Source organism: Erythrolamprus reginae, chromosome 1, assembly GCF_031021105.1.
Source record: "Erythrolamprus reginae isolate rEryReg1 chromosome 1, rEryReg1.hap1, whole genome shotgun sequence".
In the NCBI taxonomy this organism is placed as follows: Eukaryota; Metazoa; Chordata; class Lepidosauria; order Squamata; family Dipsadidae; genus Erythrolamprus; species Erythrolamprus reginae.
Window position 1 is genome coordinate 218,579,070 of NC_091950.1, and position 19,137 is coordinate 218,598,206.

The 19,137-nt window shown below is 40.1% G+C and overlaps 1 protein-coding gene across 4 annotated transcripts in view; it reads right to left on the minus strand.

The window, feature by feature from the left end:
* The window catches only part of FN1 (fibronectin 1), a 175,640-nt gene that overhangs the window by 45,182 nt on the left and 111,321 nt on the right, over positions 1–19,137 (minus strand). For 2 of the 4 annotated variants that reach the window (XM_070732223.1, XM_070732224.1), the window contains exons 27-34: positions 17,144–17,233; positions 16,378–16,647; positions 13,935–14,051; positions 7,838–8,002; positions 5,450–5,605; positions 3,999–4,112; positions 1,847–2,116; positions 319–506 (exon numbers count right to left, since the gene is read on the minus strand). In XM_070732223.1, coding sequence (XP_070588324.1) covers positions 319–506; positions 1,847–2,116; positions 3,999–4,112; positions 5,450–5,605; positions 7,838–8,002; positions 13,935–14,051; positions 16,378–16,647; positions 17,144–17,233 — 1,370 coding nt within the window. The remainder of the gene's footprint in view (positions 1–318; positions 507–1,846; positions 2,117–3,998; positions 4,113–5,449; positions 5,606–7,837; positions 8,003–13,934; positions 14,052–16,377; positions 16,648–17,143; positions 17,234–19,137) is intronic. The other 2 variants (XM_070732226.1, XM_070732225.1) reach the window with 1 other exon arrangement.

Sequence of the window (19,137 nt, forward strand, 5' to 3'; positions counted from 1 at the left end):
ATCTTAGATGCTCTACAAAGAGAAAAAAGTCTAAGGCTCGGATAATTACCTTATACAACCTGCTACATATGTGAATGTATTTATACTACTCTTAAAAGATGCATAATATTTTCCTTAAAAGATTAATGTTAATTATGAAGAAAAACAAAGATGAAATATGTTAATGTTTCATTTATGTGTTCTAAATCTTGGACTTTGAAGTCCAATTGATTTTATAAATACTAAATAAAACTGTATATAAGTTATATTTTTCTCCCGCTATATTTTAAATTGCTGCAAAACAAGCACATCTAACCAACAATAATAAAAAAGTATTACCATTAGTCCAGAGATAACAGCAGATGTGCTATCTGGAGCAAGGTTAATTTCTTTCATTGGGCCATTCTTTTCCTTGGGATTTACTCTCACTCGATATCCAGTAAGCTTTACATTTGGTGCAGTCCAGGTTAGCATTAGACTTGTTGGAGCCACCTGAATAAATTTCAGGTTCATAGGAGGTGGGATTGCTGTTAAATTTAGAATAGAATAGAATAGAATAGAATTTTATCGGCCAAGTGTAATTGGACACACAAGGAATTTGTCTTGGTGCATATGCTCTCAGCGTACATAAAAGAAAAAGATACGTTTGTCAAGAATCATGTGGTACAACACTTAATGATTGTCATAGGGGTCAAATAAGCAATGAAGAAACAATCAATATTAATAAAAATCTTAGGATACAAGCAACAAGTTACAGTCCTAAGTGGGAGGAAAAGGATGATAGGAATTATGAGAAAAACTAGTAGAATAGAAGTGCAGATTTAGTAAAAAAAAAATCCATCTAAATCCTTTAAGTACTATCAATTCAGTATTTTCATTTTATGTTACAGTTACAACAGCTTTTTGAAAGTTTTCATGCATTATAAATGAAAGCTAGAAAACTAGCCTAAACTATCTTTCCTATTGAATATAGGGCAGAAAATTTCAAAAATACGGGCATCTCTTTTGCAATAATAAAACATTGTCCCACAATGCAAAATAACAAGTGAGCCGTTACAACATAATTTAATCTGCACATGGCCATATACATGTTTCAAAACTGACAAGATAAATTGGCATAGTAGGGGTAGTAGACTAAATATGAAGGTGCAAAGCAAACCACCCATTTTCTTCCTGGGAAATGAATGTTTTGAGACTGGTCAGTCACCATATCATAATGTTATGATTAGACAAAATTCACAGTGATAGCTATTTTGGGAGAACATGGCAAAATGTTTTCAAAATTCCAAATATATCCACTATTTCAAAACAATTACATAGTTCTGTTTTATAACATCTGATTTAAAAAGAGGAAATACAAGAATCCTTTCTCAATTATTGTGATAAGAATTTGAGCCAGAGAAAATTCCTACTTAAAGATTAAAACAAAATGTTCACACAAATGTCAGAAATCCTGATCTAAACCTTGTTGTGCCACCTATGGCCTCTCAAATCAATACTATAGCTGAAATATATTATTATATATACACACATATATTACATGTAGATATATAATATCTGAGTTATTATATCAGCTACAGAAAGAGGGAAGCTGCAAACTGAGAGAAAGAACAGCATCTATCTTTGGGTTCAAAAAATAATAATCTGACACGAAAACATTTTCTTTTGTTTGCGCATTCCAGGTCTCCAATGTTGCACAGTATGTTTTGATTCTATTAATCTCTTATAATTTCCCATTGATGTTGCTTTGATCCCATACCTCAGCACTGCATATCCCAAGCACTTCATAGATAATTAATTGCAACTGGATTCCTTCACAAGAAGGAACAAGTATCATGACCACCAGGTGACATTATTTCATGTGTACCTGTGTTCTGGGTCCCAATCAAAGGTAGGCTTTTCAAGTCATTGTGCAAGGCAACAATGTAAACAGTATATTCAGAACCTGGCCTGAGGCCATGCAGTTCCGCAGTGTCGTCTTCACCATCTGGAGCAGGGAATAGTTCCTGGATTCCATCCTCAGGGGTTGAATAGGTCACCCTGTATCCGGTGACTTGCCCTTGTGGGCTTTCCCAAGCAATTTTGATGGAATCGACATCCACTGCAGTGAATGCCAGTCCTTTAGGACGGTCAATGTCTGTTAGGCAAATTAATGGTGAAAGGTTAAGCAGAGGAGGATGCAAAGCAGATTTGGGGTAGCACAAAGCGCTCTTGTTATAAGCATGCAAAGCATTTTTGCTTTTGCAGATCAAGAAATAGAATTTATTTTTTTTCCTGCCTGAAGTACCACATAAAGACTCTTATAACATTATAGATAATTAAATGGTGATCTTACGGTTACCTTGAACAGAAGTTTCCTTTTGTTCAGTGGGCTTACTTCCACTTAGGTGAGAATAAGACTGCAGCCTATTGCTACTGCTCAGTAAGGAAGGGTGTGGCTAGCTGATGAGGCCAGAACAAGGCCGAAATGGGACCATCCTAGTCTCCCTTAATTTAAAAAAATTCCAGCTAAAAACATTTTATTTATATATATATGTGTGTGTGTGTGTGTGTGTGTGTGTGTTTTCGTAGATTTTCACGGGTACAGGTATGACGGTCTTGGTATATTCGGGTTTCTTCCTGTGTAGGATTTGGAAATTTCTGGCGACGTTTCGACGAGGTCTCACTCGTCATCTTCAGGCTGGTGTTTCTGTCCTTGTTCTCAGGCGAACACTGCGAGACCTGAGCTGCCTTCCTTCTATAAATACTGGTGGCTGGGTGTGATTTGATGGCTCATCAATTGCCTGCTGTGTAGAAACTTCCTGGTGAGTCAGTGGGGTAACAATTGGGGTCGTTGATGTAGCTGATGTATGCTGATTAGTTAATGGTTGTAGATTAGGCGTGATATCCTGAGTAGTTGGAACTTGCAGGCTACTTGATTGTTTTACAATGTGTGTTCTGAGTCTGGTTTCTATGGCTGGGATACGTTTGAGGGCTGGTTTCCAGATGTCTGGTAAGTGGGAGGTATCATCCCGCTTGTTCATATTTTGGGGATGTTTTTCTATCTCGATTCGGGTTCCTTCCCATGTAGGATTTAGACATTTCTGGCGATGTTTCGACGAGGTCCCACTCGTCATCTTCAGGCTACATATATTTATATATTTGTTTTCGTAGATTTTCACGGGTACAGGTATGACAGTCTTGGTATATTCAGGTTCCTTCCCGTGTAGGATTTAGACATTTCTGGTGACGTTTCGACGAGGTCCCACTCGTTATCTTCAGGCTGGTGCTTCTGTCCTTGTTCTAGGGCGAACCTATCTTGTTCGCCCTAGAACAAGGACAGAAGCACCAGCCTGAAGATGACGAGTGGGACCTCGACGAAACGTTGCCAGAAATTTCTAAATCCTACACGGGAAGGAACCCGAATATACCAAGACTGTCATATATATATATATATATATATATTTGTAGGATGACATCTTCAGTATGAGTAGCAATACCAAACAGATAATTTTATTTGATTTTGTGTCAAAGGAAAAGTTTGGTTAAAAAAACTATTTTAAATCCAGGATTTAAATTTCTTCATATTTTATAATGCAAAGACCTCTTTTATTACTCATTTGCTGCTCACAAGTTCCTCAGAAGAATAAAAATGTTAGACATATAATCTACATATCTATAGCCAAAATAGTATTTTATTTTGTAAAATGCCCAGTCTACTGGAGTAAGTAGCTATATTGAATTTGACAAATAAAGAAATAAAAAATGTTTATATAAGGAATTGATTTTCTTCAGTCAGATTATCTTTTCCAAATTATTTACCAATTATAATTTGTTATAATTAATGATTTCTAATACTTATAATTTTAGTTTTATTTTTAGTGTAAGCAGTTTGTGGGTAAAAATGTAGTAAAGGAGGTTTTTCATTGCATAACTATGAGAATAATAGTTTTTGCTATTTTCTCAAAATTGTCCCTAGAGATTCATGTATCTGTAGACACTGTTCTACAATGAAATGTGGGAAATGTAAATTTACATACTTGTAACAACTTTCTCAACCAAAGGCTCACTTTCTCCATTTGGCCCTTGGGCATAGACACTAACCACATACTCAACTGTAGGTTGTAGTTCATCAATTTTGACTTCTGTTTGTTCTGCAATAAATAAAAATATATTTATATATGATCTCAGCTATTCAGTTGCCCATCAAGAAGAAAGACAACTAAATAATCCTAGGAAAGGATAGAAACTGTTTCAGAGCAAAAGACGGATTCCTGTCACAAATATTTTGATAATGTAAATGTAGAAATATTTTTATCTAGAAATAATCTATGGCAATTGTTTCAGTGTTTTTAAAAACAAATTGTCATCAGAAGTTTCAATCAGATATAAATTACATGATTAATGAGACCTACATTTTTGCAATTCTTTTGGAAATGGTAAGCAATAACTATTCCTGTTTCAGAACATCTCAAAATCCGTTCCGGCGTAGGGAAGTTTTATAATCTATTAATTCAATCCTTATGACTCTTAGATAGATGATAGCAGCTGCTGGTATTCCAAGTTTCAAATATAGTAAGTCATATTTCCAGGGATGGGCTACTAACCAGAATGGCAGGAATGCCATTCCATTTGCAGAAATGGAGTGCGTAGCCTCGCTCCATCGCTACCTGGCATGCATGCATTATGCATGCACAACCAGCGTGATTCCGGTTAAAACTTTTGCCCAAATCTCACTGCATGAGATTTCAGCTGCTGCACATGAATAGCAGCTGAATCTCGCTGTGGTGCCTAGAGCGGCAGCTGGGGCCAGCAATACGGCGGGAGTGGTGGGTCATGGTGTGGCGTGGCAGGGGCTTGTGGTGCAGTATAGGGGCAAGCCGACAGAGCAGTCGTCACCCCTCCACTGTGCCACAAGCCTCCGCCACGCCGTGAGCCCCTGCCACCCCGGCACCACAAGTGGCCTGCCTGCTCTACCATGAGCAGCTGCTCCATCCGCTCACCCTTCCTCTGCTCTGCAAGCCCCTGTTGCACCATGAGCCCTCACCGCCCCCCAGCGCTGCCACGAGTGGCCTGTCCACTCTGCCATGAACAGCAGCTCTGTCGACTCGCCTCTCCATCACACCGGCGAGTGGACAGGAGTGGATCAGCAGTTCTTAACTTGTTCTTCTGTCCATTTTCCAGAGGTTTTTGCTTCTGCATGGCAGAGCAGGCAGGCCACTCATGGCAGCGCCGGGGGGGGGCTCACAACGCAGCAGGGGCTCGCGGCGCGGTGGAGGGGCATAGTATTAATGATGTGATGCCAGTTTTTCCATAGATTTTTAGCAGCATCTTTCCAATCTTCACAATTTCCTTCTCTTGTACAAAGACATAATAGCCTATCATAATCCCACATTATACTTGCAAGACAGTCAAATTAAAATTAGAGTTTCCTTTCTTTCATTGAAACACTCAGATTACATTCTGCTTCCTATGATTCCTTTGTGCTTACCTGCAGAAAGAACTCTAGTTTTTGTCGGGCTACGGCCATCCTTAGGGGTAGCTGTCACTCTATAACCAGTCACTGGGGAGGAAGAAGGCTGCCACTGCACAGTAAGGCTGTTGTCTTGAACATCAGTAACTTGTAGCTGCGATGGTGTATCAACCTCTGCACATGAAAATTTAACTTTCAATGTTAGATTTTGTCCTTCAGGCTGCAATGTTCTTAAATTCTAATATCATGCTGTTTTTATTATTACCATCATCAGCACTACCACCTCTACCCCCACCTCCACCTTTGGTCAGTATGCCTCTTGACAAAGCATAAAAAAACAGATTAAGAATCACAATTTCAATACAACAAGATTCAGTGAAGCATAAAATTATGGTAAGTCCATTAAAAGTTTTGAAAGACTGCAATTTCAAAATAGAGAACTAGAAGTCAAAACTATTACTGCAATTATTCAACAAAACTGACAGCCAAAGGAATACATAGCCCCGCGTTACTCTGTATTAATTCCTGGTTGTATAAATTGAAATTTCCTACCAATTTAAAAAATTCAGGATACCCCACTATTGGAGATTATGCAGAAAGCTAATATGGAAAACAAATGTCCTTCATACAGTTCTTTTTCAGATCCCTTATGGCAGCTGTGCAAAAGTTGAGGTCCATATTAAAATGTATTGTTATTATTAAGCATTATTTTAAATTAATAAAATTAACATCCTTGTTTTAGTTAATGCTTTTTTGTTCATTTTTTACAGTTTGTTTCCCTATATTTAATGGCATTGTAATTTGATGTGCAAAAATATATATTAGCTACAAGTAATATTACATTATTGCTAGTACAGTGGTACCTCAAGATACGAACCCCTCGTCTTACGAACAACTCGTGATACGAACCCGGGGTTCAGAAAAATTTTGCCTCTTCTTACGAACTTTTTTCAAGTTACGAACCAGCATTTGGGAGGCTGCTGCGAAGCCCCCCGGGTGTTTTAAAAGGTGACAGCTGGGCGGCGGGGCTTCCCAGCAGCCTCTGAATGCCTGTTCGTAACTCGAAAAAAGTTCATAAGAAGAGGCAAAATTTTTCTGAACCCCGGGTTCGGTTCGGGAGGCTGCTGGGAAGCCACCCAGCCCGGCTGCGACCTTTTAAAACAGCTGCGCGGCTTTCCAGCAGCCTCCGAACGCCGAACGCGGAAGTTCAGGTTTGGCGTTCGGCTTCGGGAGGCTCCTGGAAAGCCATGCGGCTGTTTTAAAAGGTGACCGCCGGGCTGGGGGGCTTCCCAGCAACCTCCCGAACCCCGAACTTTTGCCGAACTTCCGGGTTCGGGGTTCGGGGGGTGCTGGGAAGCCCCCCAGCCCAGCGGTCACCTTTTAAAACAGCCGGGCGGCTTTCCAGCAGCCTCCCGAAGCCGAACGCCAAACCCGATCTTCCGCGTTCCGCGTTCGGAGGCTGCTGGGAAGCCCCGCCGCCCGGCTGTCACCTTTTAAAACAGCCTGGGGGCTTCTCGGCGGCCTCCCGAACGCCGAACCCAGAAGTTCGGGTTTGGCATTCGGCGTTGGGGAGGTCGCTGAGAAGCCCCCAGGCTGTTTTAAAAGGTGACAGCCGGGCAGCAGCGTTTTTTTGCGGGTTTTTTTTTTTTATTGCACGGATTAATTGACTTTACATTGTTTCCTATGGGAAACAATGTTTCGTCTTACGAACCTTTCGTCTTACGAACCTCCCCCTGGAACCAATTAGGTTTGTAAGACGAGGTATGACTGTACAGTACTTGCTATCTCAGTTACACCTAACATTGCACTCATTCATCTTAGGATAATGCGGTAGGAATTATTGGAGATCTTTCATTAACCTAAATCCAATGGTGTTAGTTTCCTTTTACCTACTCCATCTCTTTATGCAGCTCCAGGAGATAATTGGAATAAGTATTGGATCTTGTTGATCCTAATTCCAGTTACTACAAGTTTCCCAAATATATATTTTTAATTGGTTTATAGTGTTACCTTACTCACTACCTTTCATGGCAACTGGTTTTACAAAATATTTTTTTTTACTAAATTAGTAGCCCTTATCATACTTGTTGCCTTTTCTACTTTGTCTGTATCTCTCCTGGTGCCTTTTTCAATTTCTTTGTATCCTTTCAAATGATTGTGAAACTTTGAAAATTTAAAATAACTGTTAACCATACTAATCTGATCAAAGACCCAGAAATAAAAACATGTCTTCATTTACTGTTGCAAAACATTTCATTATACAGTACCATAAAAGCAAAATGCAAATATTTTCAATAAGTTGCAAATGATCAGAACAAAAAGAAAACATTCTGAGTATATAACAGATTAAATGAATGCAATAGACTGTTTGGTAATCTCTTTAAGCCAAAGAGAAAACAGGTTTACCTATTCTGTAATTTATGCTGACAGGTTTGCTACTGGCTGGACTGTCTCCTCGCCCAGTGACAGCATACACAGTAATGGTATAATCTACTTCAGGCTTAAGACCGGGAATCGTAGCAGTGGAGACATGACCAGGAACAGTGAACTCTTGAACGGGCCCACTGCCACCTGAGGGTAATAGTGTAAAACAATTAGACATTACTTATTTCTTCTCCTCCTCCTCATAATCATCATCATCATCATCATGAACTGCTTTCAAATTTTTTCCTCCTAACCATTATACCAAAGTGGCTCTTGCTTTCCATTAACTTCCCATAAAACGAAAAACATATATTGTTATTACCCAGCCACAGCAATTAATGCTTTAGTGGCATCTTCTAACTAAACTATAAAATATCTGAAAAACCAGAATGGATCATTTACCCAAGTTCTTCGGTCTTGTAAAATATCTTACATCAAAGATATCTCCAAAATTTATTTCAAAAGAATTCATCTTTAAAAGCATCTTTAAGCTAATAGTCTGCCTTCCTTAGTTACTGAAATCCTTTATCCATGAACTATACCAAGCAGATATCCTAAATCAGTGGTTCTCAACCTTTCTAAGGCCGTGACCCATTAATACAGTTCTTCGTGTTGTGGTGACCCCCAACCATAAGTCTAGCACCAATTCTCCCAACAGAGCTTCAAGCTGATTGGCAAGAAAATCAGAGGGACATCCCCCCTGTAAACGCCTGATTGGTCGGATTGTAAGAATATGTTCCAAGATGTCAGAATAGAAGCTTTAGTTCCTAATACCGGGAGAAATTTGTCTTTTCCCAGGGTCTCAGGCGACCCCTGTGAAATGGTCATTCAACCCCCAAAGGGATCCCGACCCCCAGGTTGGGAACCACTGTCCTAAATAATTGTTGCTATTTTCTAACACTAAAGAGCCATTTCTTGCTGAAGGAAAGGAAGCCCTTCTATGGAAAGTAAAAAGACATTCCAGCTTGGAATTGGTTCAAGAGAAGAGCCGTCTGAAGTTAAACCTTTTGGTCTCCAACTGCCATTTCCCAAGAGAGGGCAGACACACTAGTGAGATTCTAGTAATTTAGGTGGTCAACAATTAAATATTTATTTGGGCCTGTTCATGATGGATTCCTGGTTGCTTGCACCTGACATCTAGAGTTTAAAATATAATGTGTGAAGTCATCCATTAAATGCTTCTGTATATGTACTGAATTATGATGAAACAATATCAATCTGAACATTACAATTATACTAAGTGTGTCTGAGTCATAATTTCAAATTTTATTGGATTCAGATCTGCTATGTGTTACTGATAATTTTTTTAAAAAAGCGGGATTATGCATGTGTCACAGACTTTTCTAGATGCACCTATGCGAGCTCCAATATGATTAATTGAACAAAGTGGAAAATCTCCCTCAAAACATCATAATTTTTTCTTGAAGATAAGCAGAGCCGTAGAGCAATTACAGAAGTTTAAAGAGAATCTAAGATTTGTGGTTTTAAGGGAAGACAGATCTTCTTTCGCTATCATGAAGTGAGTACAATAAATCTTAATAAAATGGCTGAAGGGGCTGACCCTAGCCTCGGGAAAATTGAAACGAAACTGGATAAATTGCTTCAGATTGTTGGTGGTTTTGAACAAAGATTTCTGCGAGTGGAAACTGTGTTGGAAAATCTTTCCTTAGATATTAAAACAGTTAAAAAAGGAGCAGATGAGTCAGCTGAAAAAAATTCAGAATTTAGAGCAACAAATTAAGTCAGGCTGAGATTTGTAAGCAATTTAATTATAGGCTTGCCAATTTGGAAGATCGTCAAAGGAGAAGAAATGTACGTCTGCGTAGTTTTAGACCAGATTTTGCTCCAGGCTTGAAATTAGCTGAAGCAATTCTTGGTTGGATGAAAGTACAGGGCACCCAAGTTGTTTTTGATGACATAGTGCGCATTCATTGGGGCGTTCCATGTAGAAACTGGGAGAGGCAAAGAGACATTGTTATGGCCTTGGCTCGTGAGAAGAAAGATGATATTATCAATAAGTATTTGAAAAGTTGTGCCGTCCTTAATCAAGATGGAAACGAGATAAAAGTTCTTAGAGATCTCTCCTGGGAAACTTTTAGAGCAAGAGCTGCTGTATGTCCAATTTCAAGCTGTCTATATCAAAGTGGAAAAAAGTTTACCTGGGGTTTTCCAGCTGCCATTTTGGTGTTCCAGAAAAATAAGATGTTTAGAGCACGATCATTGGAGGAGGGAAAGGCACTATTGAACCAACTGGGTACTGAGTTTGGAGAAAGCAGAGCACAAGGAACAGAAGGAGGGGAGAGTGGAGCAGTTGGAGAGCCACAAGGAGCAGAACGAAAAGAAGATTATTTCAGCGGTCGCAGTACCCCAGACGAGGAGGAAAGGCAAAAGGAGGAGCAGCTGAAGGAGTTGACGGGGCAGGTGGAGGCCATTAGAAGGAAGCAGAGAAGAACAAGAACCCAGCGTGAGAGAAAAGTGAAGAAGTGAAGAGTTGAAACTGACTCTGCTCTCCTCCCTTGGAGATGTTTCTGGAAATTAGTGTTAATTTTTATTCTTGTTGGGGGGAGAAGGGAAAAAAGTAAAAGAAGTAAAAAAAAGTAAAAGAAGGTATTATTCAAATGGATAAAGGAGGGTAGGAGGGGATTTTTTTTTCTCTAATTATATTAAAAAGTGGTTGCAAGTGGAGCTCAGCAGCGTAGGAACGTAATCAGTAGAAGTACCTCATGATTGGACAAAAGTTTTTCTTGTCCTCTCCCTTCCTGGTGGGGAGAGCACGGGGGAGGCACTTTGGGGGGGTGATTGGGGTGAGGAAGGGGAAAATAAGTAAACCAAGAGCAAAACAAGAGGGGGAAAGGGTTATTTTTGTATATTATGAGTAAGTATACTATAATGGTTTTAAATGTGAGTGGTTTGGGATAAGATTTGAAATGTTACAGGATATTGAGGATGGCTAAGCAAAACAAGGTGGATATTAGGATTTTGACAGAAACACATAAAAGTCGGGGAGGAAGGGATAAATTGGTTAATGATAGAAATTGGAAGTGGGTATATGAATCTCGAGGAACGCAAAATAGTAGAGGTATGGCGATTCTTATTCATCAGAGGGTTCTATTTGAGGAGGTTAGAGTTCAAAAAGACAGAGAAGGGAGGTTGTTTGTTAAAGAGAAAATTAATCAAAATAAATTGACACTCGTGGCAATTTATGCCCCGAATGCGAAAACAAATCAATTTATAATAAATACAAAGAGGAAGTTGGATAACTTTATGGAGGGCGCAACGCTTTTGGCAGGAGATTTCAATATGCAATTAACAAATGGGATTGGAAATAGCAGAATGTTAAATTTAAATAGACTTAATATGGTGGATCTCCATGCAGATATACCAAATAGAGGCACTTACTACTCAGCAAGATATCATACATTTAGTTGCATTGAATATATATTAATGAATAGGGTGGGCAATATACAAGTTTAAAAAGTAGATATAAAAATTATTTGGTTGTCAGATCATGCCCCACTACTGGCAGAATTGGAAATAGGTCAGGAATGTAATCAAAGAATTTGGAGATATAACGCAGTTGTAACTTCTAGTGAACAAGATAAAGATAAATTGCAGGCAGAGCTATGTGAATATTTTAGAATTAATGATGTGGGCAAAATTCAACAATCAATTGTTTGGGATGCATGTAAGGCATGTAAGGCGTATATGAGGGGACAATGTATATGTATGGAAGTAGATATCAGCAAGAGGTGAGGTAGAGAAAGGGAGAGGAAGATAAGGGAAATAGATTTGATACAAGAGCAGCTGAGATTAACTAAGAGAAGGGATTGGAATATTCTATTGAAATTGAAAAGGAAACAATTGAAGATGTATGATGAGATCCAATGGAATAAGATGAGAATGACGATGCAACAAAAAATATTGAGCTGGGGGACAAAATCAATGCAACAAATGGCAAGATATTTGAAGAAGATGAAAGAAAAATCAGGTATATTAGCACTGAGAGACCCTGGTAGAAAGGTTAGATATGGTAAAGAGCAGCTAGAGAAGATAATGAGAAAATATTATGAAGATTTGTATAAAGAGAAGCAAGTAAATATAGGAGTCCTTAACATTGGGAAAATAGTAAGTGAAGAAGATAAACAAAATAATTACACAAGATGAAATTGCTAGAGTAACTAAAGGGTTAAAACAAGCCAAAGCACCGGGCCCGGATAGGTTTACAGAAGAATTTTATAAAACTTATATGAATGAACTGTTGCCGCATTTGGGGAAACTGTTTAATAATATATTGTTAACTCAAGATATCCCGCAGACATGGAAGACTTCAGAGATTGTTACCATCCCAAAGATTTATCGAGATTTAAGAGAGCCTGGGTCCTACCGTCCTATTAGTTTGGCAAATCAAGATTATAAAATATTTATGAAGATATTGGCATCCAAGTTTAGGGAGTGGGATAAAAAACTTAATTATTGGGTCGAAGAAGATAAGAGGCCGAGAATAAGGAAAAAGTGGTTAATAGCGAACAAAAAAGAGAGTGGATGGGGAATTCCTTGTTTGGAGTTGTATAGAAAAGCATTTCAAATTGAAAGATTAATGGAGCTGCAATTATTTGAAAATAAATGGATAAAATTGGAAAAAGAGATAAATGGGATGAACAATAGAGAATTAATTTTTATAAGATGGAATAGGAGCGACTTAGATAAATTAATAGGTCCCATGAAAGGGAGTATGGAAATTTAGAAAAAATGGCAGGGGAAAATAGGATTATATAAACCAAAACTATCATCGCTATATGTAATAAATAGAGATAATGAAACAAATCTAAATAGGGTTATAGGAGAGTTGAAGGGAAGAGCGATAATTAAGATAGAACAGTTATATGAGAAGGATGGGAGGCCAAGTAGAAATCGTATAGAATGGTGGTTGGGTAAGGGAAGATGGCTACAAACAAATGCAATATGTAAATATCTGAATGAAAGGGAGAATAAAGAAGCACTATTTAGGGAGGAGATAGAGTTAGAGAAAATAATAAGAGAAAAAAGTGAGGGTACCAAGGCGCAAGCAAGTAATATATATAAGATGTTAGTGAAGTCAGATGGGGATGTGATCCAAGGATTGACTAAATGGTGGCAAAGTGAGATACGAGTGGAGGCACAAGAGATGAAAAATATAGTGGAGAATATAAGGAAAACTAAGAATACAAGGGTTAGGGAAATGAGAAGGAAAATATTACATAAGTGCTATTGCACGCCCGTTCAACTCGCATACTTTGAGCAGAATGTTAAGGGCATTTGTTGGCATGGGTGCCAAGATAAAGGAGTGTTTATGCATATGTTTTGGGAATGCCCGGTAATGCAGAATTTTTGGCAAAAAGTGCAAGAGGATATTAATAGGATGTTAAATATACGATGGATAAGGAAATGGCAGTATTAGTCAAAAGTAATGCAATGGGAGAATTTAGAGAAATAAAACAAGCAGCAATAGAAAGCACTCAGGCGGTAATAGTCTTGGGTTGGAAGGATGCAACAAAATGGACAATGCAAAATTGGTACCGGTACATGGTGGACCACATTCAATTTAAGATTATGGATAAAAGGATGAATTTGGTTAATGAAACTGACTTGCGACAACTGATGGGATGATGGAACAAGGTAAGACGATATATGGCAAGTAGAATCCGAGATCAAGCTACAAGAAACAAATTGGAATCACTTTATAACATGTAAATAGATACTTTGCTCTTGGGTTAAAATGGTTTATACAAGAAACACCCCCGATTTGGTGGTGGGGTATGAATATTTGTCTGGTGATAGGCACAATTCATAAAACACTTGTTTTATGTTGTGTGTGTATTTATATTGTAAAAAATCAATAAAAATAATATATATTTTTAAAGATATGTTTCTAAAAGCGGAAATGACATTCTTACGGGAAAAATATCCTTTATCACCTTTCTAATTCCTATTCCATTGCCAGGTATCATCAATTTTTATGTATTGCTGTTATCATCCTGTTATTTTTCTTCAGTTGGAGGCTAATCTTTTCTTTAAAATATCAGCATCCGACACTGCTCACCTGTTTCTCCATATGTGATCCTGTAGTATCGGACTGTAACAGCAGGTGCATCCCAGGAAATGACTAGACTAGTGGGGCCAGTAGCACTCACGTGTAGATCTCTTGGAACATCAGAAACTAGGGATAATTTTTAAAAGCAATGTTTAATATTTTTATCCATTTTTGCAGACTTTAAAGTTCCCAAATCATGTTGTCAAAATTCAGTAACAAAGGGGTAATACAGGATTCCTACTCTTTGTAAAGCAATTAAGGTGGAATTAAGTATGGGTAAGCTTTGCATAACTAGTTGGGGAAGCCCACATGGGCTGAACTTTCAATTCTGCCAACTTTAAGATACATCATTGCCTTTGGGCCCAATTTACTTCCACCCTCCAAAATAATTCAGTTGCTTTGTTCTACACAAAGCTGTACCACATACTGACCACTAAAGTCTTACTGCAGAGATTATTAGAGAATGCATGCTTTAAAATTATTTATGAAATGATCCAGGTGTCATACAGAGTACATGCAGCACCCAAGTGTCTGACAAAGTATGCTTCAGCATCAAAACACAAGCCTCAGCCTTTTTCCAACTGCAGAGGTTGGCAAATTTCAACACTTAAAAAGCCATTTAGACCCTGTTTCCCATACAAAAACAACTCTGCGAGCCACAAAACCTAGGTGGGTGTGACCAACTTGACATCACTCACTCCCACCCAGTCACATGACCCCCTTGCCATGCCTACCCAGCCAATCATTAGAATAGAGAACTGGGAACCATAAAATCCTTTTCCCTCCCTCCTTCCCTCTTTTCTCTCTATGTCTCTCTCTCCTCCTCTCTCTCTCTATCTCTCTTTCCCCTTCTGTCTCTCCCCCTCTCTGTATCTCTCTCCCTCTCTCTATCTCTCCCCCCTTCTGTATCTCCCCACCCTCTCTGTTAAAGTTGCTTCCTCCTCCTCGCCAGACAGTGTGTTGTAGAGATCCAGCATGAAGAAGGGCACGGAGTGCAGCCTGCCCAATGGGAAGGCTGACTGCTGCTGCTGCTGCCACCAACAGCATTGCTTAGGGAGAGAAACATCAGGCTCTCATGGCTGCTGCAGCTGAAGCCTATGAGAGGGCTGGGGCCAGTGAGGCAAGCCCAGCATGAACAGGATTTCCTTCTGCATCTCCCACTTCTCATGGGACTTGAGGCAACAGTAGAGGAAGCCCAACTGGGAGCAGTACGGCTCAGCCCCAGGCACCTATTTCCACCTCTTCCTTGCTGGCGGGCTTCCTCTACTGTTGCCTCAAGTCCCATGAGAAGTGGGAGATGCAACAGTAGAATGGTGAATAAAAAGGTGAAAGCTCTCCACAGAGACCAAGTGGGAAAGGACCGGAGAAGGCAAAACAAAACAAAATCCCCAAATACCAAACTCCTAATCAGCCAACTCCTCCCTTTCTTTCTTCCCCCACTCCCTGGGCCAAAAAAAAAAAAAAGTAGCGAACTCTGCAGATGGTTCCTCCCTCCCCCACTGAAGTTTACCCCAAAGATGAGGGAGCTTTCAAGACAAATCCTAACGACACGTGCACTCTCCTGCCGTCAGTCGAAGCAGCTCTTTTAAGCCAGTTGCTTCTGTGAGTGCCAAGCCTCACAGGTACTGTGTGATCATCCAGCTAACAGAATCAGCCTGCCTCTTTATCTCAACTGGGAGGAAATACCATGTGGTATTTTGTGGAAGACCCACACTCAAGGGGCCAAAGAGCCACATGTGGCTCACAAGCTGCAGTTTGCCGACCCATGTTCAAATGCAATACGAGGTTGCACGCATGCCCATAGAGTCTGATTGGGAGCTGGCAGCGCCTCCCAACTTCTCTCATCTCACTCATCTCATCTCACTTGCATCTCTTATCTCTCTCTACTATTGATTAAAGAGTCTGGGGGGAAAACCACTGCAACATTAACAGCAGAGTGGTCCCATGTTCATATGAGGTCCAATTGACTCTTCATAACCACCTAAAGCACCTTCTTCTTATTGTTGTGTCTAATGTCAGTCGAATATGTTCCATGATTCTCTGGCTCATTGGCTGCAGATACTGCCACATTATTCATCTTTATGATGAAAAGAGAGAAAGCACAGATACAGGGCTTGATCTCTGCATATAGTCTTCGGAGAGGGGCGGCATACAAATCTAATATATTATTATTATTATTATTATTATTATTATTATTATTATTATTATTATTATTATTATTAAATACAGAATAAATTTGTAGAAGTGTTTGTCCTTATATAAATTAATTAAAAGTAATTTTTAAACATTGAGACTCTTGTGTTTTTATACTACTTTAACCCAAGTGAGATTTCTGACTCAATTTGCTAATTCATAATTTGCTAATTAGGAGATTTTTCCCCCAACAGTGAAATCTGATTCAACAGGCGAAGATACTAATAATTTGCAATTATTTTTCTTATTCAACTCTTACCTGTACTTTGCTGTCCAATTAAGGGCAAACTCTCTTCTTTGCCATAGAAGGCAGATACACTAACCACATACTCTGACCCTGGAATCAGATCCGTGAGAGTGATGGAGTTGCGAGATGGTGCAACACGGACTTCTTTGGGTCTACTTCCACCTTGCTCAAGGTGATGGCGTATTTTATAGCCAGAGATAGGGGCACGAGGAGCAATCCAATGGACAGTGAAAGAATGGGCGGTTATTTCTGAGAAATCCAGTCCAGTGGGGGAATCAAGGCCTATTTCACAAGAAAATACAATAGAAACCCAAACTTCAATAACTGGTTAATGTCTTTTTGCAAAAAGAAAACTAAATAAACCTACAACCATTGTAAATGTGAATTATTTTAATCCATGCTAGATTGCTAAAATATTGAAACCATGTTCATTTTGGAAAAGGACTTCTTTCTGTAAATCTAATTCTGGTATTGTCTGAAGGCCCCTGCTTACTTTCCAGTTGAAATCTGGCTGATCATGGTCTAAGTCCCATATTTTACAATGTTTACAACATTTACAATGTTTACAATACAATATCCTCAGAGAGGGGTGGTATAGAAATCCAATAAATGAATGAATGAATGAATGGAAACCATATCAGAGAGAAAGAGAGAGAGAGAGTGCTTATTCTAGCTAAAATGATGACACAATCATAAAAGGGAGATATAGATAATGAATGGTTTTATTTCCATGCAAAACTTAAGGAAACACTTATTTTATACTTGTTGATTCACATGCCTGTTTTCTGCTCTCCACTCAGAGGTTTACTCTCATGTTGCTCATATACACTGTAGACCTTGATCAAGTATGCTGTGCCAGGAAGGAGATCTGAAACATTACAATAACAATGATATCAGCGTATTAGCCAAGATAATTTTCATTCCCAACCACAAATTTCTTCCTCTGGTCCTTGGGATTATGATACCCAGCCATTGCCTTAAGACAGCGTTTCCCAACCGGTGTGCCACGGCACACTAGTGTGCCGCGAGACACCGTCAGGTGTGCCACGGCGAGAGGAGGCGGAGGAGAGTGGGCGGATCGGGCGGGCAATGGGGCAGGGCGGAGAAGCCAGGGGCGCGTTTGGCCAGAGGCACCTACTGCCGCATCTCCCTGCCCCTGCCTCCCCACGGTGCCTCCGGCCAAACGCGCCCCTGGCTTCTCCGCCCTGCCCCATTGCCCGCCCGATCCGCCCACTCTCCTCCGCCGCCGCCTCCTGCCTTGGGCGAGCAATCCGGGAGTCCGGCACTGTGTGGCTTTGTGCCATGAAGAGAAAACGGCCGACTTTTCCCTGCTGCCGTTTTCTCTTCATGGCGCAAAGCCACACAGTCCCGGACTCCCGGATCGCTCACTTCTCCGGTCAGCAAAGCCATCTGCCCAGGAAAGCGCCACGCTGGCCGGAGAAGCGAGCGATCCGGGAGTCCAGGACTGTGTGGCTTTGCGCCATGAAGAGAAAACGGCCGACTTTTCCCTGCTGCCATTTTCTCTTCATGGCGCAAAGCCACACAGTCCCGGACTCCCGGATCGCTCGCTTCTCCGGTCAGCAAAGCCATCTGCCCAGGAAAGCGCCACGCTGGCCGGAGAAGCGAGCGATCCGGGAGTCCGGGACTGTGTGGCTTTTGGCCGGGCTAACGGGAGGCGGCGCGAGGCCGGGCGCTGCGGACGTCTGGGAGGGCGAGGAGGCTGATGGCTGCTGCGCACTCCACTCTCTCTCCAGCTCTCTCTCGCTCTTTCTTTTTCTCTCTGTTGCTGGCGTGGTGAACGAGAGAGAAAGAGAGAGAGAGAAAAAGGAGGGGAGAGAGAATGAGAGAAAGAAAGCAAGAGAGAGGGAAAGAAAGCAAGAGAGAGAGAGAGAAAGAAAGGGGGGAAGGAGGGAGAGGGAAAGACATAGAGGGAGGGAAGGAGGGAGAGAGAAAGAGAGCAAAAAAGAGAGGAAGAAAGAAAGAGGGATGGAGAGAAAGAAGGGAAGGAAGGAAGAGAGAGAAAGAGGGAGGGAGAAATAGAGTGAAATGGAGGAAGAGATATTTTTTTGTCCAAACTTTTCTTTAGCCCCCCCGGCCCCCCCCCTTCAGTGTTCCCCAGAATTTTGAAAACATGAATAATGTGCCGTGGCTCAAAAAAGGTTGGGAAACACTGCCTTAAGAGAAGAATTGCATTAAGAATTTCCTTAAACTCAGTTGAATTTGAACATAATTTATAATTCATTTAGTACTGCACAAAATACATACATGTGCAGGTGAAATGTGAATTGTATTGTATTGTAAAGACTTTGTATTCTTTGCCATTTCTATGAAAGGATTCCCTGAGAACTGAAAATAATTTTATTGCAGGATCAAAAGATTTAAAAAGACAAAACAACCTCTGAGCAATTCTGTTATTAATGAAAAATGCTATAAGGTAATTATCAAAGGCAAGCCAGTATCTCAACAAACTGAATTTCAATTACTCTTATTCCATCATATCAAGTAAAAAAGGAAAGCAAAAAATAGTTAACTGCTGGTTTCCATATTTTTCTGAATTATATGGGTAATTATGAAGAAAGATGATACCTGATTAACCAATTTCTCTACTTTGAAAAAAATATATATTTGAAGGCTAGATAAACCCTATAGGAATCACCATATTTTCAGAGAATAAGACATACCTTTTTATCCCCCAAAAGAGGGTGAAAATCTGGGTGCGTGTTATACATCAAATGTATCCCCACCCAGCTACCCCCACCCTTTGGTCTCTGC